At 40.2% G+C, this 24,669-nt stretch overlaps 1 protein-coding gene across 2 annotated transcripts in view; it reads right to left on the bottom strand.

The window, feature by feature from the left end:
- Positions 1-24,669, bottom strand: part of ror1 (receptor tyrosine kinase-like orphan receptor 1) — a 356,306-nt gene that overhangs the window by 106,620 nt on the left and 225,017 nt on the right. Inside the window, exon 2 of one of the 2 annotated variants that reach the window (XM_034179554.1) lies at positions 4,573-4,635. The exons of the other annotated variant lie outside the window; for it this stretch is intronic. Coding sequence (XP_034035445.1) covers positions 4,573-4,635 — 63 coding nt within the window. The remainder of the gene's footprint in view (positions 1-4,572; positions 4,636-24,669) is intronic. 2 annotated transcript variants of the gene reach the window in all.

Genomic DNA, 24,669 nt, shown 5'->3' with positions numbered 1-24,669 from the left:
AACCTACTCACATGGCAAGAGATGTGAAACTAGAGGTGAGCAATTCTCTGAAGTAGGTAAAATTGTACTGTTTAGTGATGTTGAAAAAGATACTGCAAAATTACATTCTCAAGCAATGAATTTTATTAAATAAAACCAGTCTTCTGTGAAAAATAAGCACACCCTAGCTCAAATATTTTCTCCAGTCCTCAGACTTAAGCTTGGTTCACACGACAGGATTTTAAAATTATCTTTAGATTTCCAAACCCTGAGAGACCACACACGTGAAGATAAAAAATCATAGCTCTAACGGGTTTGGTCGTACAGTGTGTGGTGTTTGGCCACACGGTAAGGACAACAACACCACACACGAACAGATTTCACACACGAACATTTACAGCTCAGACAGGAAATCTCGCAAAATCTCTCGAGATTAAACGTGACTTCAGAGTAAACAAATGGAGATACTTTGTGGACTATTTAAAACAGAGGGAAAAAAACGATACAAAAAGAAAAAGAAAAGGCGTGCTTTAAAGCAGTGGAGACAGCGCGACCACCGGACTTTCCGGTAAGTCAGAACAGCTGTTTTAATTTTATTTTCTGCTCCGTACGTCCGTCACCTCGCTTTCTGATTGGCTGCACATCACATTCAGCAGGCTGTGTGCTCGTTTGTGGTCGGAGGACACAACACACGATGCGATTTCGGGCCAAAAAAATCCAACATGTTGAATATCCCCAATTTGCGATTGGAGCGCTCCTGACGTCCTTCTGAGCAGATCAGAGCGCTCTTAACACACCACACACAGCAGGAATATCTGATAAGATTATCTTTAGCGTCATCACGATTGTCGGGGCATCCTTAAGATTGTTGGAAGGGGAAGATCGGGTCCGATATCGGCCTAATTATCCTGCTGTGTGAACCAGGCCTTAATGAAAACATCCTGCTGTGCAGTGTCAATTTTGACCCTGTGTCGCCGACCGAACAGTCCCCCCTAAAAATCGGTCTGCCCTGCCTTCATTGCCCATGCGTCATTTTGGAGCATCAGCATCGTCATTTCTAAGCGGCAGCTGCGATCCACTGATTATCACCTCGTTTCTGCTCCAAACTGCACTCCAGTCATCATCTATCTCAGCGACAGATATCTGAAGCTTTTGTACAACAATCATTTCCAACTTTTTCCCAAGTGACAATTGCATTATTTATAACTAAACTACACTAATAACTAGAATGGTGCAGGTTGCACACATCATTAAAACATCACACCCCTTTCAATGAAATTCACCAATCAGTTCTGGAGGGGTTGTGGTGAGAAGACTAAGACAGAGTTTGCCAGTGGGATTAATAATGGTGCAGTGTGTAAAATGGATCTCTCTCTATATCGCAAATATATCTCTCCTTGTGGTTAACTTCAGAAATGCTTACCATCTGACAGTTATGTTTCTTTAACTTTATTTATTGCCTTTGTGTTTTGTGCCACTTAAATAAATTCATGCTTAAATTCTGCATGTCCTGGCTCGTTGCCATAGAACAACCTAATGCCGCATTCACACCAGGCGCGACGCGAGCGACTGCAGCGACAGGTTGCCATGTAATCCCTATGTAAGGACGCGTTTTGGCGCCAGGTCACGCAGCGCGATGCGATGGACGTGAAAGAAGCGACGCGAGTGAAGCGATTTTGAGCGATTGGCGCGTTTGTCGCGCGATATTGCGTTGCATCACGTCGCGTTGCCCTCCTCCCAAAGTTCAAAAATTGGAACTTTTTCATCTCGTCGCACCGCGATGACCAATCAGGGACTGAATATTTAGTGACGTGGCGATGTCTGGAGTTTGACTGAAGATGTGAACATGTCCTGTATCTGGTAGCAGCCTGTGAGCAGGACTTATATATCTTTTGTCCTTTATTTCACAATTATGACAGCGTTTTTGGAGCGAGCAGCAGCACCACAGCAGTGAAGCGGAGTTTCTTTCTCTTTTTAGCTTAGGTGCGCGCGCGAGCGAATCATCCCTGAAGATTATTTTACTTATTAACTACACAGATGTATAATAAAACAAATGGTGACTGGTTTCTAAACACAATTATGACAGAGTTTTTTGGGGGGAAGAGCGAGCTGCAGCAAGCAGCGGAGTTTCTTTTTTTTTTAAATTGTTTACATGTGCGTGCGTGAACGGGACAGAAGGTCCTCAAACTGGGTCCCGCAGAGGTGGAAGGACCGCTGAAAGCGGCCGTCATCCAGACACAGCTCCTGCAGCAAACAGTGATACTCTCTGTATTGGGAGCTTTCCACAACAACTCGCTCCATGTGATCAAGGTCCGTCATGTTAACCTGACTGAGAACCGGAACCGGTGAGCGGAATGGAAGCTTCTCCTATTTGATGACGCACCGGGGCGAATTTTCGCAGCAAAAGCAGAGAGACACACTGGGCGAAGGAAGCGCGTCCGTAGCCACGTGACCCCCGCGAATTTGTAGCGTCTGATCGCGCCCGGTGTGAATGCGGCATTATACCGTGCAAATCTCTCTCTCATTCACTACACAACACAACTGTGTCCCATCCAACTTCTTATTTCTCATTTTATGTAAAAAATGTGCCATGGAAGTCAAGTGGAGAAGAGGTGTTTACATGAACATGATTTCAGAGACTAGATCTGACATAAGTGTGAACAGAGTGATTACAGAAATTCTCCTTAATAAAAACCCAAGTGTGATTGTCAAATCTCTACCGCTGCATGTGTGCAACAAGATTATGTGAAGGTACCTTTCTTTTTCCCTGACTATTTTCTTTGAGAGAGAAGATCAACAATGGTTTTCTACAAATCCTGGCTTCTAACTACAGCACTTTTTAGTGTTTGTAGAGGATTATGATGACAGTTCCCGTTGAACTTTATAGCTCTGAACCTTCCGCCTTCTACTTTTCACAGGGTTCATGGTGCCTGCAATTCCACGATGCAAATCACTCATGTCCAGTGGAAAATTAATGGACGCATGCATCGCCTCACTTCACATCGCATGCAGTGGATCATTATTAAATGCCAGTCCTACTTTCAAGTAATGAAATTACCCCAAACATTAAATTTCACATAAATATCTCATTTCACTTCCATTCTGGTCAGATCTGGATAACTGCCTGCCAACAGTTTACTTCAACTTACATTTCTCCACATTTGGGTTGTAATTTCACTGATAGAACTAGAACAACAAATACATGTTAACAGAACAAGTTAAACACAGCGACATAAACCCTCATTCTGATAAATGTGTGGAATTTAGGAATGCGAATCAAGAACCAGTTTCAGCTGAGAAGTGGTTCCAAATTTTTCCATCCATCGGAACTGTATGCCTCAGACACAACCAGTGCCTCTTATCACTGCCTGCATGTTTTTCTGACAGTTTCACTTTGCAAAAATATGTGTTAGATGTCATGTCTGATGTTATGGTACCAAACACAGCAGCGAGCAACAAGGAAAGCAGCTGCAGTGATCCTGAAAACCTGTGCAGGCTCATGTTCTTCCACAGAATAAAGTGATGAGGCCAATCAACAAGGCACTGTTCAGACTGAGGTCGGCAATCCATCTTGAGCCGGATAGATTTTAACTGAATCTGAATGGTACTACTCAGATTCAAGGCAAATGATGTGCTATTTGTCTTAACCCACTTCTCAGAGGTGGCTCTCATGTCCAGATCCACACATACACACACTCACGCTCTCACTTCCAGATGCAGAAAATACGCCTCCAAACTCACCAAATAATTCAGATTTAGTCGGATTGAGTTTGGACGCGTTTGTAGGATGAGTTCGACCAGAGAAACAGGTCTGAACACTATGCTGCTAGAAAGCAATTCAGACTAAATCTGGCTTGAGCCGGATTGCCAATCCCAGCATGAGTGGGGCCAGAGGAAATCGATAAAGAACCGGACCAAAGAAGAATCAATATAGATTACCTCTTAGCTCGCATCCCTCATGGAATTACTCCTACAGAGCAAAAAAGCAGTCTGGAAGAAAGTGTGTTTCGTGCGTGTTCATTTATGACAAGTCTACAGGCTCATAGATTGCATACACCCCCTCCCCCCCCTTTTCCAAAAAACAAACAAACAAAAACTTTGATGGGGTATGTGTAGCAAGTACGAGCTAAACTCAGCAAATAACTTCAACTAAGGAGTTGACCAAAATTTGTTGGCTGCAGTAACAAGTAAGGTCTACAGAGACATGCTGAAAGCCCCTCAAAGTTTTGAGGCTCCGCTGGTACATTTTGGTTATAAGGAAGCTAAAAGTAGGTCAGTGGAGAAAAAATAAAGGAAAAGCAGTGCACCTGTGGCACATGTTGAGTAAATCAACATGTAATTCCTTCCATCTATTATTCCCAACAGCAGTTGGGGTGCTGGGTGTTGTCTGGGTAACCATTCATAAGGATGTGTAGTGAGTGTAACCTCAGAGAACACACATCCTCACAGTTCAACACACCCAACATATTAACTGCAGCATGAACATGTTATCATGCTGCTAACATGTATGTGTAGCATCTGTGTTGGAAAGACAGATATTAGAGACATTTAATGAAACTACATTCTGCATGTTGTGTGTTTCAGTGCATTTACCATCATTAGAAGTGTTCCATGAAGTGGTAGCTAGCATACTGGGGTCTTGAGGAAACTCAGACCCTGTAAACAGAAGAAATGGAACAGCTCATTAAAATTATTCTGAATTTAGAAATAAATTTCACAGGTAAAACAATTAAATAAATCCTGATTTCTACTGCTATTGCATGGGACTTTTAACTATAATTACAAAGTTTTTGGAACTGTCAAAATTCTAAACAAATTCAATGAATCAATTCAATTAATTTCAAAGTAATAATCTGTGCTCCAGCTTCCTCACACATCTAAAGGCCTGCAGGTGACTGAATTTAGAATTGGCTGTAGCGTGAGTGAGCTTGGGAATATCTTTGTCAATGTGAGTTGGCCCTGTGATAGAGAGGCGGTTTGTCTATTACTGTGCCACTCGCACAGTGACTGCTGGGCAGTGTTGCCACAGTTACTTTGAAAAAGTAATCCAATTACTGATTACTGATTACTCCTTGAAAAAGTAACTTAGTTACTTTACTGATTACTCAATTGTAAAAGTAACTAAGTTAGATTACTAGTTACTTTTTTAGTTACTTTTCCCAGCTGCCGACAACAACCCTCTGCCATCTCAACATGACAATGATACCTGTTTTGCCAAAACTTACTTTATAGTCACCCTTTCTTGACTTGACTCATATTTAACTGCTGACAGCACTGTAACAGTAAAACTTGCAATTTCGAACCTACATTGTTTATAAATGTAACTATTAAATTCATTCTAGCATTTTTCTAACATTTAAATTCTCTCTAAATATTTTACTTGTAGAAATTAATATTATTTTAAGTAGTATTAGAAGTTGTAGTAAAAAAAAGGCTTCAAAACTGGACCTTTAATCTAGGGGTGTTGTGAGGGGGGCACATCCCTCCCCCATGCCCCCATTCCATCTGGATTCGCCCCTACTTTGGCGTTTGAGCACAAAGAATGGATAACATTTATTTATGCAGAAAACGTGACCAGATTTACAGGTAAGAAAGTTTTATTGTGTTTTCACATCATGTGGTCCTCAGAAAGAGAGTTTAGGTGCATTTAAGTGGAAAATAGTGTTAGTTGTTGACGCGTCGCGGAGGATCAGCTGTTTTAACGTGCAGATATGGAGCGGCTCAGATCAGCTCTAAATAAAGGAGGAAAAAAAGTATAAAAATGTCTTTGTAAAGCTCAGTGCAGGTGTGCTGATCACCGTGCTTTAAGAGACGAGTCGAGCAGCTGCAAAAAAACGCGGATGAAAAGCTCACAGCTCACTGAAAGTGGGCAGTTCAGTCGAACCCCAACCTCCTGCCCACGGACCAAGTTTAATGCTGCTATCGACCCACAATGAAAAATAATAGTAACGCACAGTGACATGGAGAAGTAACTTTAATCTGATTACTGATTTGGAAAGATTAACGCGTTAGATTACTCGTTACTAAAAAAAGTGGTCAGATTAGAGTTAAGTAACGCGTTACCGGCATCACTGCTGCTGGGATAGGCTCCAGCTCCCCAGTGACCCTTGCTGATAATAAGCACATTCATAAAATGAATGACTGAAATTAAAAATGTGGAATGAATTTAAATTAACTGCAAAGTTTGTAATTAATTACATTTTTGTAATCACCAGAAAAACACAAATTTCATATAATATTCTGCTTTATATAATGGCTGAGTGGATCCTTGTCATTTGATTGGTGCTTTGTATGTCATGTGACATGGATTATTCATCCCATTTGTGTTGCATTGCATTTAGCATGCAATTTGGTTCCATTTAGCATGTAAATTTGGTTCCATACGTTTTGTACCATTGCACGCTGTGAACCCCACCCACTAGTGGGCACAGTGTTTAGCTAAACATGCAGAGTTTGTTTTACTGATGGATGACAATTTCAATGAGCTAATTGAAGGTGCTAATTCTTTGAAAACACACACACACACACACACACACACACACACACACACACACACACACACACACACACACACACACACACACACACACACACACACATACACACACACACACACACACACACACACAACAAATCCACTATGCTGTAAGACGTCTGGAGGCATGAAGAGCTGTTAAGGTGAAGTTAAAATAAAAAGCTGGACTAATTTCTGATGTGATTTTTTTTTTTTTTTTTTTTTTGCACTGAGGAAGTACACAGTCTTTTTTTTTTGGAAGTGGACTATGTCATCAGAATTATTTTTGGACTCCTATTTAAAGTTCATGTTGGACGGTTGATGTCAAAGCAGCAGTGACGCACCAAAGCTGGACAAATTTCTGACGTGATTTTTTTGCTGGAGTGAGGAAGTACACAAAGTCTTTTATTTGGAAGTACACAAAGTCAGTGCAGTGACACACAGCAAAATGTAAGTCCCTTTTCTGTTGTTCATAAATTAATATAATATCAAATGACAAGGATCTGTTTTAACTGTTATATAAAACAAATAATGAATGTTTTTACATTCTTTCAGTGGAACAAATATTTCATATATTTGTACCATTGAACTCACAAACATTCCTTATTTGGGTACTACTGGAGTATAAAATGTTTCAAATCAGTCTATTTTAAGTCTGGAAAGTCTTGAAGCATTGCCTTAAATCTACAATGTGTAAGATTTAGCATTCATAAGTATCTCTTCATTCAAGTATAATTGTCTGCAACAATGAAATAAAGCGTTTTCACAAGCCTAAGATGAGACCTTCATATCTACTTGGGAGCATACCCCGTCATGAAGGCCACCATATTGCACTGCCCAAAAGGGTAAGGCAAAAAAAAAAAAAAAAAAAAAAAAGAGCAAAAACGTCACCAAAGAAGTGAAAATGAGAACGGAAACATGATCACGGCCGAGGACGACACACTAACAGCATCTGAAACCTCATAACAAGATGACACAAATCTGACACACTGGAGATTTAAGTAAAAAGCTTTTTCCCAAGTGACAATTGCACTATTTAGGAAACTAACTAGACTATACCAATGAGAATGGACAGTGAAGCCAGTGTGATTGGCTAATTAGCATGAAACAGGCTTTAAAAAGAGTTTCTTAAGAATGCTCTGAGCAAAAAAAACAGTCTAATAATGTCTTCGTTGGGTAAACTTGAGTAGCTACCAAATTAGTGATTTTACAAAGTAATTTAATGGTTATTTTATGATGACCAGCAAATACAACAGTTATGCTACTAATCTTCACGTCTGATGTACTCCACTAGATCACCCAAAATGTCCTTAACCACTCCTCATTGCGTCTTCTTTATTATTAAGAGTGTTTCTGCTTTAACCAAGTGTCTAGAAAAGCAAGGGAAGGTGTCACCTTTAGCTCCAAACAGCTGCAACACAATCACTCTCTTTCATCGAAGGTAAAACAAGTAAATAAAGATGAAAACTTAAAACTGGCCATGTGCACTGTAAAATATAATAATTACAGGAACAAACAAAGTTTGCCTTAAATATTTAATAAATTTGCTCGTAGAGATCAAACGTTTGAATGTAATACAAAGGAGGGTATCAGAGAGCGACGTGAAGCTAATGTTGGGTTATTACCAGACGATGACAACAGCTTTCTACATTTCATTACTGGAGAGAAGACACAGAAAGGCCTTTGGTGCACCCAACTGTAGCTCATAAGTTCACAAAGAAAAGATTTAGCCATTATTTGGACTGTGCTCAACTCACAAGAATGGAACCTAATTTCAAACCTTTATCTCAAAGATTTGCATGATACCAAAGATTTGACAAACAAGCCTAAGATGATGGTCCCAAATTAGTAAATGCCAGCTGCATTATTGGCAAGTTTATTAGTACAACCACAATAACTAATGATTTTCCTTTATCCATTATCCACTGTCGGGCAAGCCGCTGAGAATTTGTTGATGATTAATCAACTATTTTTTGGTCTATAAATTGTTCAAAAAAACTACCATGACAATTTTCCTGAATAAAAGTTACATCATCAAATGTCTTATTTTTTCCAACATTATTTCCTCATCCCTCTACTTCCCACCAAACATCCTTCTTATGGAATTCAAGCTTTTGGTGGTATTTTTTATTTTTTAATCAGACAGAATGCTCACATGTTTAGCTAATGCTAGGCATTAGCACTTTCTGCAGAATCCTCAGATCCTTTAAAACATCTTTGAAATAGTCAATTAAACTCCATAATCATTTATGACAAATAGACAACAAACTGATACATAACTATGAAATTTAATTTGCCACAATCAGGAATTGGAGCAAAGCCTAAAACTCGATTAACTCAGATGAGTCAATGTTTTATATTTTTCTTTGACAAAACACTCAAGATTAACTAATTACTAAAATAATAATTACTCTGTTGGACATCATTTAATCATTTGAAATAATATGAAAATATTATAGTAAATGTGTGCTATGCAACATGACCTGGGAGTACTAGGACAGACACACTGCAGCCCAACAGGACCAGGCGTCTGACAGTCATGTTAATTGGGTGATAATGTGTTGTTCCACACTTGGTGCGTTAAGATGGTAATGACTTAGAGGTGCTGCTTGTGAAATGAGCTGTGTTAAAGAGTAGCGCTTGAGGTCTCTGCACCTGTTAGCGCGACAGTCTGGAGGCTTTACAGGAGGCTCAGAAAAGACTGGAAGGATGTGTAATCATAGATGCAGCTACACCAGAATCTTGATTCCCAACTACCCAGGCAGAAAACTGGTCCATCCACACATCTCAAAAGTAGGTGGTGATGGACCGCAGCCGGAACATATGGGCATCCCTGGTGTCCTAAACACTGATGCACCTACATGCCAGACTGTTCACACGTCACTTGGCCAAAATTGGTTGTGGGGAAGAAGGGGTAGGGATAAATAAGCTGATGCTTCACCCTACCCCTTTTCGGACATGTTGGGTACACAGTAGGAACTTTTTTGTTGTTGTCTTTACTGATCTATCTTGTAATTGTTGTTGTATCAAATGTTCGAAATAAACAGTTTTCATTCATTCATTCATTCATTCAAAATGTCAAAGTTGACATCCCCTCACAATGCAGGTGATACTCCTCATCATATTCTCCCGATAAGGAACCATTTGCTAAATGCAACGTCATTCCAGTAATATCCAAGAGTTGTCCAAAGAGACCTAGGACTAAAGTCATGCAGTTGTCTTTGGTTAGCATCCATGTTTTACAACCATACAGTAAGTCAGGAAGCACCAAGACCCTGAAGACCTGGACCTTTGTTCTCCTGCAAATGTATGAGCATCCCTAAACACCTCTGTCTAGCACCCTTATGATGTCTGTTGATTTGACAGCCAAGAACCCAGACATATAAATATCACAACAAAGTGAATCTCTTCAGGTTCGAAACTTTTACTGCATACGGATACACTTCTGATGGGTGAATCTAAGAAGTCATTGAAAGTCTGGATGTTTGTCTTTATCGAGAACAATCACAAACTGACACAGTCCTATTCCTTACTCAGCTTCTAAAGAGCAATCAGGGCATTCACTGATTCTGCAGTGATCACAGCATTAAGTGGGAATTTTTCCCCAAATCTTTCATTACGAATGCTCTCCAACTGTCCTGCTGGCTTAAATGCTCCAGTGTACTGACTGTAACGGTTTGTATCAGATGTTTTTTCAAAGGCTATCCAATATGACGCATGGTGCATATTCCAGCATAGCTATGCCAACCAGCAGTATGTGCTTCACCTCTGGAAGGCAGATTTCACCAGGCATGAAGATGAAAGGACAAAGCAAAACTGAGGTTTAGCCATTGCTGATCATGTGAGTTTGAATGAACAAGTGAGAGCAGCCAAAACCTGAGACAATTTCAAGTCACAAACATTCTTGTTGCAATACACCTAAGAATATCTCCTATACATTATCTTAGCTAAGGAGGTTGTTTCCAGGTAGGTTTGATTGTTCGTTCGTAACCAGCATGGCCCAAATTCTTCACATGCTGATTATCATTCAGTTTGGTGACATGTGGGGTATGGGCCAAGTAAGAACCTCTAAAACCACTGTGCATATCAGGATTTGCAATCCAATCTAGGAAGACTTTTTTTCTCCACCTTTCATCAACATCTGGTGGTTGGCTCTCACTGCGGTATTGTATCACTTCCTGTTCCGGAGCACAGCGGTGTTTTTCTGTATCTGTTAGCAGTTTAATCTGCGCAGTTAGATTGATCTAGTTATCTAGATTACGATTTGTTTCCCAGTGTAATCTTTACGTGCCTTAACTAAAGCACTCCTTCTGCTGAATCACCTCTAAATTATTTACACATTATTCACTTTGCGTGTTTTTAGGAATCCGCTAGCTTAGCGTAGCTACTAGCTCTTAGCCGATTTAGCATGGCGGCTTCTCCTGTCTCTCCCGCACTTTTCTGCTCTGGGTGTGAAATGTTTAGTTATTCCTCGGCCTCCTTTAGCAGTAACGGTACTTGTAATAAGTGTAGCTTATTCGTAGCTTTGGAGGCCAGGCTGGGCGAATTGGAGACTCGGCTCCGCACCATGGAAAATTCTACAGCTAGCCAGGCCCCTGTAGTCGGTGCGGACCAAGGTAGCTTAGCCGCCGTTAGTTACCCCCTGGCAGATCCCGAGCAGCCGGGAAAGCAGGCTGACTGGGTGACTGTGAGGAGGAAGCGTAGTCCTAAACAGAAGCCCTGTGTACACCGCCAACCCGTTCACATCTCTAACCGTTTTTCCCCACTCGACGACACACCCGCCGAGGATCAAACTCTGGTTATTGGCGACTCTGTTTTGCGAAATGTGAAGTTAGCGACACCAGCAACCATAGTCAATTGTCTTCCGGGGGCCAGAGCAGGCGACATTGAAGGAAATTTGAAACTGCTGGCTAAGGCTAAGCGTAAATTTGGTAAGATTGTAATTCACGTCGGCAGTAATGACACCCGGTTACGCCAATCAGAGGTCACTAAAATTAACATTAAATCGGTGTGTAACTTTGCAAAAACAATCTCGGACTCTGTAGTTTTCTCTGGGCCCCTCCCCAATCAGACTGGGAGTGACATGTTTAGCCGCATGTTCTCCTTGAATTGCTGGCTGTCTGAGTGGTGTCCAAAAAATGAGGTGGGCTTCATAGATAATTGGCAAAGGTTCTGGGGAAAACCTGGTCTTGTTAGGAGAGACGGCATCCATCCCACTTTGGATGGAGCAGCTCTCATTTCTAGAAATCTGGCCAATTTTCTTAAATCCTCCAAACCGTGACTATCCAGGGTTGGGACCAGGAAGCAGAGTTGTAGTCTTACACACCTCTCTGCAGCTTCTCTCCCCCTGCCATCCCCTCATTACCCCATCCCCGTAGAGACAGTGCCTGCTCCCAGACTACCAATAACCAGCAAAAATCTATTTAAGCATAAAAATTCAAAAAGAAAAAATAATATAGCACCTTCAACTGCACCACAGACTAAAACAGTTAAATGTGGTCTATTAAACATTAGGTCTCTCTCTTCTAAGTCCCTGTTGGTAAATGATATAATAATTGATCAACATATTGATTTATTCTGCCTTACAGAAACCTGGTTACAGCAGGATGAATATGTTAGTTTAAATGAGTCAACACCCCCGAGTCACACTAACTGTCAGAATGCTCGTAGCACGGGCCGGGGCGGAGGATTAGCAGCAATCTTCCATTCCAGCTTATTAATTAATCAAAAACCCAGACAGAGCTTTAATTCATTTGAAAGCTTAACTCTTAGTCTTGTCCATCCAAATTGGAAGTCCCAAAAACCAGTTTTATTTGTTATTATCTATCGTCCACCTGGTCGTTACTGTGAGTTTCTCTGTGAATTTTCAGACCTTTTGTCTGACTTAGTGCTTAGCTCAGATAAGATAATTATAGTGGGTGATTTTAACATCCACACAGATGCTGAGAATGACAGCCTCAACACTGCATTTAATCTATTATTAGACTCTATTGGCTTTGCTCAAAAAGTAAATGAGTCCACCCACCACTTTAATCATATCTTAGATCTTGTTCTGACTTATGGTATGGAAATAGAAGACTTAACAGTATTCCCTGAAAACTCCCTTCTGTCTGATCATTTCTTAATAACATTTACATTTACTCTGATGGACTACCCAGCAGTGGGGAATAAGTTTCATTACACTAGAAGTCTTTCAGAAAGCGCTGTAACTAGGTTTAAGGATATGATTCCTTCTTTATGTTCTCTAATGCCATATACCAACACAGTGCAGAGTAGCTACCTAAACTCTGTAAGTGAGATAGAGTATCTCGTCAATAGTTTTACATCCTCATTGAAGACAACTTTGGATGCTGTAGCTCCTCTAAAAAAGAGAGCTTTAAATCAGAAGTGCCTGACTCCGTGGTATAACTCACAAACTTGTAGCTTAAAGCAGATAACCCGTAAGTTGGAGAGGAAATGGCGTCTCACTAATTTAGAAGATCTTCACTTAGCCTGGAAAAAGAGTCTGTTGCTCTATAAAAAAGCCCTCCGTAAAGCTAGGACATCTTTCTACTCATCACTAATTGAAGAAAATAAGAACAACCCCAGGTTTCTTTTCAGCACTGTAGCCAGGCTGACAAAGAGTCAGAGCTCTATTGAGCTGAGTATTCCATTAACTTTAACTAGTAATGACTTCATGACTTTCTTTGCTAACAAAATTTTAACTATTAGAGAAAAAATTACTCATAACCATCCGAAAGACGTATCGTTATCTTTGGCTGCTTTCAGTGATGCCGGTATTTGGTTAGACTCTTTCTCTCCGATTGTTCTGTCTGAGTTATTTTCATTAGTTACTTCATCCAAACCATCAACATGTTTATTAGACCCCATTCCTACCAGGCTGCTCAAGGAAGCCCTACCATTATTTAATGCTTCGATCTTAAATATGATCAATCTATCTTTGTTAGTTGGCTATGTACCACAGGCTTTTCAGGTGGCAGTAATTAAACCATTACTTAAAAAGCCATCACTTGACCCAGCTATCTTAGCTAATTATAGGCCAATCTCCAACCTTCCTTTTCTCTCAAAAATTCTTGAAAGGGTAGTTGTAAAACAGCTAACTGATCATCTGCAGAGGAATGGTCTATTTGAAGAGTTTCAGTCAGGTTTTAGAATTCATCATAGTACAGAAACAGCATTAGTGAAGGTTACAAATGATCTTCTTATGGCCTCGGACAGTGGACTCATCTCTGTGCTTGTTCTGTTAGACCTCAGTGCTGCTTTTGATACTGTTGACCATAAAATTTTATTACAGAGATTAGAGCATGCCATAGGTATTAAAGGCACTGCGCTGCGGTGGTTTGAATCATATTTGTCTAATAGATTACAATTTGTTCATGTAAATGGGGAATCTTCTTCACAGACTAAAGTTAATTATGGAGTTCCACAAGGTTCTGTGCTAGGACCAATTTTATTCACTTTATACATGCTTCCCTTAGGCAGTATTATTAGACGGTATTGCTTAAATTTTCATTGTTACGCAGATGATACCCAGCTTTTTCTATCCATGAAGCCAGAGGACACACACCAATTAGCTAAACTGCAGGATTGTCTTACAGACATAAAGACATGGATGACCTCTAATTTCCTGCTTTTAAACTCAGATAAAACTGAAGTTATTGTACTTGGCCCCACAAATCTTAGAAACATGGTGTCTAACCAGATCCTTACTCTGGATGGCATTACCCTGACCTCTAGTAATACTGTGAGAAATCTTGGAGTCATTTTTGATCAGGATATGTCATTCAAAGCGCATATTAAACAAATATGTAGGACTGCTTTTTTGCATTTACGCAATATCTCTAAAATCAGAAAGGTCTTGTCTCAGAGTGATGCTGAAAAACTAATTCATGCATTTATTTCCTCTAGGCTGGACTATTGTAATTCATTATTATCAGGTTGTCCTAAAAGTTCCCTAAAAAGCCTTCAGTTAATTCAAAATGCTGCAGCTAGAGTACTAACGGGGACTAGAAGGAGAGAGCATATCTCACCCATATTGGCCTCTCTTCATTGGCTTCCTGTTAATTCTAGAATAGAATTTAAATTTCTTCTTCTTACTTATAAGGTTTTGAATAATCAGGTCCCATCTTATCTTAGGGACCTCGTAGTACCATATCACCCCAATAGAGCGCTTCGCTCTCAGACTGCAGGCTTACTTGTAGTTCCTAGGGTTTGTAAGAGTAGAATGGGAGGCAGAGCCTTCAGCTTTCAGGCTCCTCTCCTGTGGAACCAGCTCCCAATTCAGATCAGGGAGACAGACACCCTCTCTACTTTTAAGATTAGGCTTAAAACTTTCCTTTTTGCTAAAGCTTATAGTTAGGGCTGGATCAGGTGACCCTGAACCATCCCTTAGTTATGCTGCTATAGATGTAGACTGCTGGGGGGTTCCCATGATGCACTGAGTGTCTTTCTCTTTTTGCTCTGTATGCACCACTCTGCATTTAATCATTAGTGATCGATCTCTGCTCCCCTCCACAGCATGTCTTTTTCCTGGTTCTCTCCCTCAGCCCCAACCAGTCCCAGCAGAGGACTGCCCCTCCCTGAGCCTGGTTCTGCTGGGGGTTTCTTCCTGTTAAGGGGGGGTTTTTCCTTCCCACTGTAGCCAAGTGCTTGCTCACAGGGGGTCGTTTTGACCGTTGGGGTTTTACATAATTATTGTATGGCCTTGCCTTGCAATATGAAGCGCCTTGGGGCAACTGTTTGTTGTGATTTGGCGCTATATAAAAAAATTGATTGAATTGAACATTGGGAGATTCACCCTTTTTCAGCATTTCTTTCAGTTTCTCTTGAAATATAAAAAAATACATCAATATAATATAAAAGTTTCAGCAATAAAACTACACTGTGAGAGTTAAAATTGCAGGACATTTTGTTGCTGAAGGCTCACAACATGGCAACAAGTCTGGGCCCCAGGGTGAGTATAAATTTACATTTTGTTCTGATAGCCTGGAGTTGAGGAAGGTCAGAACGCTGTTTTACAAAGGAGACAGGAGAAGGGGCGATGCAGCCCAGCAGCTACATTGACCCAGAGCTAGCCAACCGCAGCCAGGTGAAAATTCAACAGTGAGGATCGGACATGGGAGAAGACTCGACTGAAAAGTAGAGGTGGAAGGTGTATCATGAGGAGGTCTATTAAAAAACACTTTGGAAAAGAATGTTTAATATTTAAAAGGACAAAAACATTCAGTGATATTTGATTTTTTTTTTTTAACCTGGTAACAAGGTTTGGGGAGAAACCAACAGCAGCAGATGAACTAAATTTTTGCAAATGGATATTTTGATGCAAATAGATGAGCACATTCTCTACTTCCATCCTCATTTCTGTCATTCCCCAACACTTTATTCCACTTCCCTATAAGGAAACAATTGCATTAGGTCCACTTCTTAATGAGGATCTAAAAATAGGCACCTTCACAGGGCCTTTTCATTTTAAATCAGTGTTTTTTGTCACTGTGGGTCTGCTTTCTAAATGAATCACAAGCCTGTTTCTAATGATTTTCCATATGTTAAAGGGGAAAGCTGGCATTTTTTAAACTTAGGCTCCAATTTTAGATGTTTTCACCCAGGACAAAAGTATTTTAATCAATGCAGTGTTTATTGAGAATGCAATCGCTGCCATGGTTTAATAACTACATCATGCAACCATAAGGTGCGACCTAAAAATTAATTAAATTGCTTTTATTGCTGCTGAGAAGGCAAAAATGTCAGAAGCGCCTGGTTGCATGGAGAGGATCCCTATGAAGATAAATGTGTGCATGTTTACCCTACTAGGTGTAAAGAAACTTTTTAAAATGACTGATTGTACAATTAGCAATTTAACTTTGGTTCATTGTGTTTGAGATGCCACTCTGCATGAAGTCAAGACAAGTCGATTGATGATAATGGGCTTCTTCCAGTTGTGAGCAGAAGAATGAGGTCCTCATCAACAGCAGTGCCTCCTAATGGACAGGAGGCTAAGGTAAGTGTCTTAACTGTATTATCTGTCATTTTAAAAAGCTCCTTTACATATAGCCTACTCAGGTAAACCTGCATATTTACCTCCATATGGATCCTTTCCATACTATTAGACACTTGTGATGACATTTTTGCTTATTCATTGGTGGCAAGAAGCAGTTTATGTTTTAACGTGCTCTGTACCATTAGTCCGTGATGGTGTTTGCGCTGGAACTCAATAATCCACCAACCAGTTTTGCCCAGAGTAAAAAGATTGGCCCCCAAAAATGCAAAAATATGTAAAAATAGAGGTCCAAGTGAAAAATGAAAGCGTTCCCCCTTTTTAATTAAAATGATCAAGAGAAATCTTATTGGAAGAATTACTTCTAACAACTAAGCTACAAACTGCATCACAAGTGGGAACCAACTTGAAAAATCATGTAATGCAGCAGTGGACTCATCTTTTGTGGACATTTGAATTTAATATTGAAAAGCCAATTTGATGTACATTTCGCATTATATCTCAACCAAAAGTGCCTCAATCACTCTCAGTTGTGACAATGAGGTGCAAACTGGCACTCTCAATGAATAAACTAAGTTTGATCTGCATCTGATCTGTATTGCAGATTTAGCAAATATTTGATTTTAACATCCAAAATCCCTTTTGATCTATATTTTGAATTATATTTTAGCTTATAAAAATCCACTTCTAACAGGACGCTGACCTTGAAAATCTTTTTCCAAGGTAAAAATTTATGGAATTGGAAATTAGTGTTGATGGAGGTTTGCACTCTACGAGTTCGGTTCTCTAGTCTTTCATAGTTTTTAAAAAATGAATAGTCAAGCCACATTTAAAAATGGTAAATGTTTCACATTATTCCCCAGTTTCAAAGATTTCTGTGCCTCAGACATATTTGTCTGCTCATACATCTCTGTGTATGAGTTTTAATTTTTACTGCAGATCAACTTTTAAAAATTGTAACTTCCAGCACATATTTCCACAGTAAGTTAGTTACTATTTGTAAAATGTTTTGAACAGACCTGAAAAATTAGGATACGTGACAGTTTTAGCTTTCTTGCATTAGCCATTTGTTGAAGCTACATTTAAGTGCCACTTTATTTCTACTCTGGCAGCAAAACATTATTTAAATGATGAATGCTGAAATGCATTTGAGAACTCCAGACATCAAATTTCCACACAAAAAGTTCCATGAGTGCCGAGTTTGATCCCCATCCAGCAGTATTTGGCAGATGATGAAAAAAAAGAACGTACATGGGGATGTGAACGTAACCCCTATAAAACTCCCAGTAATTGGTGTAAATTTACAGCAGAATATGAGAATCCCCAAAGAAGTTCCAACCGTCATAACATAAGAACAAAGGAGGAACGTCAGGAAGAGGGTTAAGCCGAACCAAATCAGAAATGTTCAATTTGAGTGGTTATGCATAGCAGCTAATATGCTGTTATATGGTCTAAGGACTGGCGTTTGGAGCCAGGCTGGTTGGTGTGGTGAGCGAGACTGATGTATGAGCTCTCCCACTCTATTATTATGGCCTCTCTCAAGGACCTCTTCCAATCCTATTAGCTGGAAATCTGACCTAACGCAGGGGTTATCTGGAACTACCACAACACCAACATAATCATGATCAAGTTGTCATATTTCTGTCATCAGGAGGTCAGATAGAAATGTGCATACATGAAGAAATAAAAGTAAGTCCCTTTGGCTTCTCCACTGTTTTCACCACAGCAGACCTGAAGTGGATCTGCGTGTTGATTTGGCACAAGTTTCATGCCAGATGCAACTCCACACTACGTGGAGAGTGGGCAGGGGTGGCCTTGAACCAGGAACCTTCCACAATGAAAGCAAGCACACTTAGCCACTTGGCCACCACCCCTGTCTGCATGCATGCATACGTACATACATGAGAAAATATCTGGAAAAATTAGCCATTCTATCGCAGATCTTTCCTTATACCAAGTAGGCCTTCATCTGCCAACCTCCAGTGCTGGAAAATGAAGCCAGTGTAAATTTTGTAGTGCCTTAAGTGGCTACGTGTACCTGGCCCCTAAAGCAATTCACTCACTATAGACTCGTGTTAAAATATCCAACTTTACAGGAAAATAAATATTTTTATTTATTTTCCTTTATTTTAAATTATCAATTTCAAATAAATTGAAATTGAATAAACATGTTTTGGACCAGGTACAAAAAACTGTTTTTGTCTCTATGGCCCTTCATGGCAACTGAACATGGTGCAGGTGGTGGTGGTGGTGGTGGGGTTACTTATTTATTTTAAAAACAGAAACAAACCCTGTTCAGCTCCACTCTTGTGTTCTGCTCTAAGCCACTGTTGATAGCATTTCAAGTTTATAGCATTTCAAGCCTTGGGACGCTGAAGTGGCTGATTTCTTTAGCACACATTTCTCGTTCTTTTTTCAGAAAATCTGTCCTCGGCAGCACAGACAATTTGAACCCGAGAGCTGAAATTTTCCACTACCTGGGCTTAAAACCCTTGGCTGTGGTGCATGGAAGTAACAGCTCGGCTTCAGCTCAAAAACCTCCCCCCTTTCCTCCTCACGCTGAGCAGTAAACAGCAGAGAGCAGCAACAGCAGTTGAGGGGTTCCACAGGGTTTTCTCCGGTATTGGAAAAATGCGCAGGTTGGATCGCTGTTTTCCGATACTTGAATTACCCTGGTATCAGAACCCGATATCGATAATGGATTGACCCCTAGACTGTTGGGATCCTGTTGACGTCATAGGACCAACGATGCACACCAAACCATACATACATACATACATACACTTTATGCTTCTATAGCAACCATTAGGATTCTGTCCCTTTCTGACAAAATAAAAGCAATGACTTTAATAATTTATGTAAAAATGAACTTTTTTGCAGTCATCGCTGCACCAAGTGGCTAATGTGACATATTCACAACCACTTCAAGTGCCAAATAAGGTTCAAGCTGCCTTAATGACTTATTAGAGTAATCAGGCTCAAGGTTGAACACAAATGGAAAGTTCCGGTCTTGGCAAAAGCACAAAGATTCTTCATGTCAAAGGAAAGAGGAACAAGTGATGGATGTAGAAAATAAGAAAATTGAAGGAAGACTGCAAAGAAGAGGAGATGAATTGAGATTAATAGAGGGAAGAAGACATGGAAAATATGAGACTACTGAGAGAAAAAAGAAAACTAAATTGGGAAGCTTCATAATAAACCCAGAGTGACGGCACTCATAAAAATCTGTTTTTTAAGTACTGGGCGTCTTTCCCACCGGGCAGACTGCACGGCTGAATTGGCGAGAGAGTTTATCCTCTGTCATTATTTGAGATGTGAATAACTCTTACACTCATCAGGCTCTCAGCATTGCACATGAGTGACAGCTGGTTCAACAATGGGAAAAAGAAGAAAAGGTGGATAAAGACATAATGGATGACTGAAATAAATTCTTTAAGCTACAGTGTGTAGAATTTAGTGTCATCTAGTGGTGAGGTTGCAGATTACATTATGCCATCGCCAGTCACAATTTTGTTTTCTCTCATGTTTGTTCACACTGTGCAGACTGTTCATTAATCTGTTGACAAATGCTATATTCCATTCCTGCTAAGACACACCCCTAAATCCTGCATAGGATAGCTTTAAAAGGTAACATAAGACAGTTTGTCACAGAGTAATACTACAGCCACAGGCCTTACTCATGTTATTTTGTGTACTGGATATTGACCATAAGCAAGCAATACTTGTGAAGTATCCACACATAGCCAGTAGCACACAGACAAAACACTGACTTGATTTTTATGTTGCAGAGTGTGAAGCCATGAGCATCAGCTCAGTACAAAACACTGCTTCATGAAACATTTGTTTTATTCTTTTAAAGCAATGCTATTATTAACATGTTTTGTTGGAAAGTTGTTTGAAGCACTCCATGTCCAACACAGACTGCTGGTGTGACAAAGCAGGACAAATGAAAACAGCCCTGAGCGGGTCAACCTTTAGCTTACATGCTGATTACTGCTAATGTTGAGTGTCATAAAGCGCTATGTAATGAAAGACATCTGTTTAGCAAAATAAAACAAGAAAAAGAGCCACATACAGCTGACATAGGCAGGTTAAGAGTTACAGATGTTTTTTGCTGTTTGTGGACAAAAACTCACACTTTCAGTCTGTAAAGAAGCTGAAATCATACAACGTAAATAGAGAATTCTAACGGAATTATGTTTTTCATCTGTTGCATTTTGATTGGCTGGACTGTCACATGCAGATCCACTGAGTTGTGTTAAAATCACAAGGCTACGGATACTTGAAGGGTTTAGTGATCATATGTAGGAATACGTGTTGATATATTTTTAGATCTTGAATTTTGGCAGATGTGCTCAACTGAGCAAATCACAGTTATCAGTTTAAAAAAAAAAATCAACAATTCTGCTTATGTACTCAAACTTTGCTGCTATCGTTAGCCAGTGTTGAAATTTTGAAATGATGTATTTAATTAATTATTTTTTTTTAACTTTTTGAGCATGCTGATTAATAGCACATTTCCTTCTTAATACCACGTAACAAGAAAAACCCAGAAAAGGCTGGGGACTATTCTGTGGATGAAACAAGAAAATGCTCTTGATTTACTGGTGTTATTAGAGGAACCGTGTCAGTCCTGCAGTAGAGCTCCATAAAGGCTAATTATGTGCACTTGTACATGTGTGTCCTTGTGTAGTTGCACCTGCATATGTGCAAGGGTAGGTGTATGTTCCCACGATCAAATGAAGCGCATGGAGGAATAAAAGCAGGCTCAGTTCAGGGACTGCGCGTTCACCTGCGGACATCACGGACGAAAGAACACAGGAACAAGTGACACGCACGCACGCACACACACACACGCACGCACGCACGCACGCACGCACGCACACACACACACACACACACACACACACACACACACACACACACACACACACACACAGAGCCCTGCATCGCTTCACAAACTTCTGTTCTGCAACCTTATAAGACCACAGGCAAGAGACAGCGAGAGCAAAACAGAGAGAGGAAGGAGGGTCGAGTAGGAGATATGAGCTGGTTAGACGACTAGAGGCTGTGTGACAGGCCCTTCTGGATCAGAACAAAAGACAACATCAAAGTAAAAGAGCTCAACTTGCAACAGATGATTGTTTTAACACGAAAAAGCCTTAAAAACTACTACTTTCCGTCCAAAAATCACACAGAGCTGGCCAATGATGATGACTTAAGTCTTGTTATACGATTTCTTTAAAAAAAAAAAAAGACACTGGATTTGGAGTTATAGTTTGACTTGGCGTCATATTCTCCATAAATTTTCAGTGACTGGAAGAGAATCTTTTGGTTGTGCACAGCCCTCCCCTCTCGAAGTAGAAGTCACACCTGTAAAAAAAATTCTTCTTAGAGAAGAAAAAATGTGTATAAGTCACACTGAATTCTAAATTGCATCTTAACATTTCCCTGGGGGTAAGTTTTATAATGCACAGGACCTCAGTGGCACATGTGAACACTGTAGTGTGTGCTGTTACTTAACATAAGGACTTTAAAATTTAAAAAATAAGCAGGATGGAAATATAAACAAAACTTCAGACGATTTTGCAAAAATATTTAGGAAATCATTCAAATATAGCTTCAGCGCACCAAGAATCTATATTAGTGAAAAATATATTACCCTAACAAGAAGTGCAATAAGAAGTAGACAGCACGGTGGTAAGTAAAAAGAACATTCTTGTGCTGGAGATCTATGCCCAAATGCGATGAAGTGCACTGAAATACAGTGAACACAAATGGGCTCTTGGAATGTTGTGTTGCAGCAGAGTCTGACCATTGACCTTTTCTGCAGGTGATGAGTCGACCATGAATTCTACACTACCATCAAAGGAATGTCTCTTGTCATAGCTCTAATCTAAAAAGCAGTTTAATGCAATTGTGAAATCCCTTAGCCTTAACCACATACGCAAGAAATGGGCCTCCTACTGTGTGAACTGAAACCTTATAGTAGCTTCTTGCTTAAGGCAGGCCAAATTGGGTGATGCACCAATGCCAAGCCATGCACTTGAAATTCTTCAGTCATGACATTAAAAATACCATGAAAGCTACATTCAATACTGGCTTCACACTAAGAGGCTGTACAGCTGCAGTTTTGGTTGAATACCTTGCACTGTTATGGAAGCACATTTGACAGAGTAGCTACAAGCTACTCTGTCATCAAGGTATCCAAGTTACAGATATACTATGCATTTGTTGAAAATAGTTACTACAACATACTCAGAAAAAGTAGATTCATGAAAGTATTTTCACTTTTGTATAAGAATTTGCAGACAGTGCAAACTAAAAATGCAACCCCTAACTTACCACAGCAAACAGGTGAAAATGACTGGTTGTTGTACAACTATATCCAGATATAGAGTACTTAAGGAGGTGCAGACAAGGCCAATCATATACATCATGATGGAGTGTGAGCTGTAATACTACAAGTGTGATCCAGCATACAAGTGCCTTACTGCAGAGGGTGCCAGTGACTGGACAAGGCAGAAGACTGCAGAAGAGAGAGAATTAATTTCGGGAGATGAGGCTGGCAGGTCTGCCTAAATAGCTGTTGCTAGTTGGGACCCAAAGCAATATTGTGCAGTGCCAGCGCATACTTCACACCCTGATCTGATCTTCAAGCAAATACTAAGGAGCGTCACCCTCTCACCTCATTAAAAAGATGAGACTCAGTCACTTAAACCTGTTTTCTCTTCATCCAGTGTTACTGAAGGATTCTCCAGAGATGCCCATCATGTAGGGCAGGTCTTCAACCTATTCCAGAAAGGGCCAAGAGGGTGCAGGTTTTCTTTGCAGCTACTGATTCCACCAGGTGATTTCACTGATTAACTGATTCCACCCGCTCAAAGTGATGTTAATCAGTGAAATCACCAGGTGGAGTGGGTGGTTGCAAAGAAAACCTGCACCATCTCTGCCCTTTCTGGAATAAGTTGAAGAGCTCTGATCTAGGGCATCCAGACTTTGGGTTAGGTCCCTGGTTAGTGCTCATGTCTCAATGCGGTATAATAATACCGAAAACCTATACAAAGAATCTAAAAGTTTGGCTCTTCATTCTCCTGCAAAGACATCGGAAACATCATATATTCCTATCCACCAACGTAATAAATTTAAATAATCTCACAAAATATGTTTCACAAACCCAATCTACCATATGACTTTCCTTCATGTATTGCATATCGGTGGTAGTTAATCTTTTGTGGTGTCATACCTAAATTAACACCTGAATTAACCATCTGCACTGAAGAACCCAGCAGGTATGTTTATACATGCAATTGACAGATATGATGCATTTTGAAAAATTCCAATTATCTCCACTTGAAGATATCAGACCAGAATTACATAACTTGATGCACATCATAAACTGTGCTGCCTTGTGTGACATTTCACTGAAATCCATAAACCTCAGGACCTTCAGGAGAAATTAGATGGATGTACGGACAGGTGATTCCTATATACAACCTCAAAATTTTGTTTGTAGGGGGCATAAACAGCGTAATACAAATGCACAGTCTATCAGGTCAGTAAGTTATGGTTCAGGGTTTCCTGATGACTGAAACTTTACTCTTGGACAGAACCTGCTGTTGTTGAGAGTGCTGCAATGGACACCATGCTGATGTGGAAAGCCTGGTTAGCCTGTTTTGGGAGAGGCTACCACCAACTCCAGTTACCAGCGGTATAAGCAGACCAGTAAAGAATGTGCACAAGCATGTTACCACCTACTGTGCAACTCATCCATTTCCACCTGACAGGTCCAGTACAAGTATATAAGTGCACGCACTCAGCTTTCTGAAAAACCTCAGGACGAGTTTGTCTTCCAAACCAAAAGACTGAGCCTGGAGACCTTGACTTAATCTGCAGAAGTAGGCACCTGCCTGTTGGAATGTGAATAGTGTCATCACACCTGCCTGACAGTGTGCATACTTATTACGCATACGCAGATGATACCCAGCTTTATCTATCCATGAAGCCAGAGGATACGCACCAATTAGCTAAACTGCAGGATTGTCTTACAGACATAAAGACATGGATGACCTCTAATTTCCTGCTTTTAAACTCAGATAAAACTGAAGTTATTGTACTTGGCCCCACAAATCTTAGAAGCATGGTGTCTAACCAGATCGTTACTCTGGATGGCATTTCCCTG

Source organism: Thalassophryne amazonica, chromosome 10 (assembly GCF_902500255.1).
Source record: "Thalassophryne amazonica chromosome 10, fThaAma1.1, whole genome shotgun sequence".
Taxonomy (NCBI): domain Eukaryota; kingdom Metazoa; phylum Chordata; class Actinopteri; order Batrachoidiformes; family Batrachoididae; genus Thalassophryne; species Thalassophryne amazonica.
The sequence above is the reverse complement of the archived record's forward strand: the minus strand, read 5'-3'. Positions and strand labels throughout refer to the sequence as shown.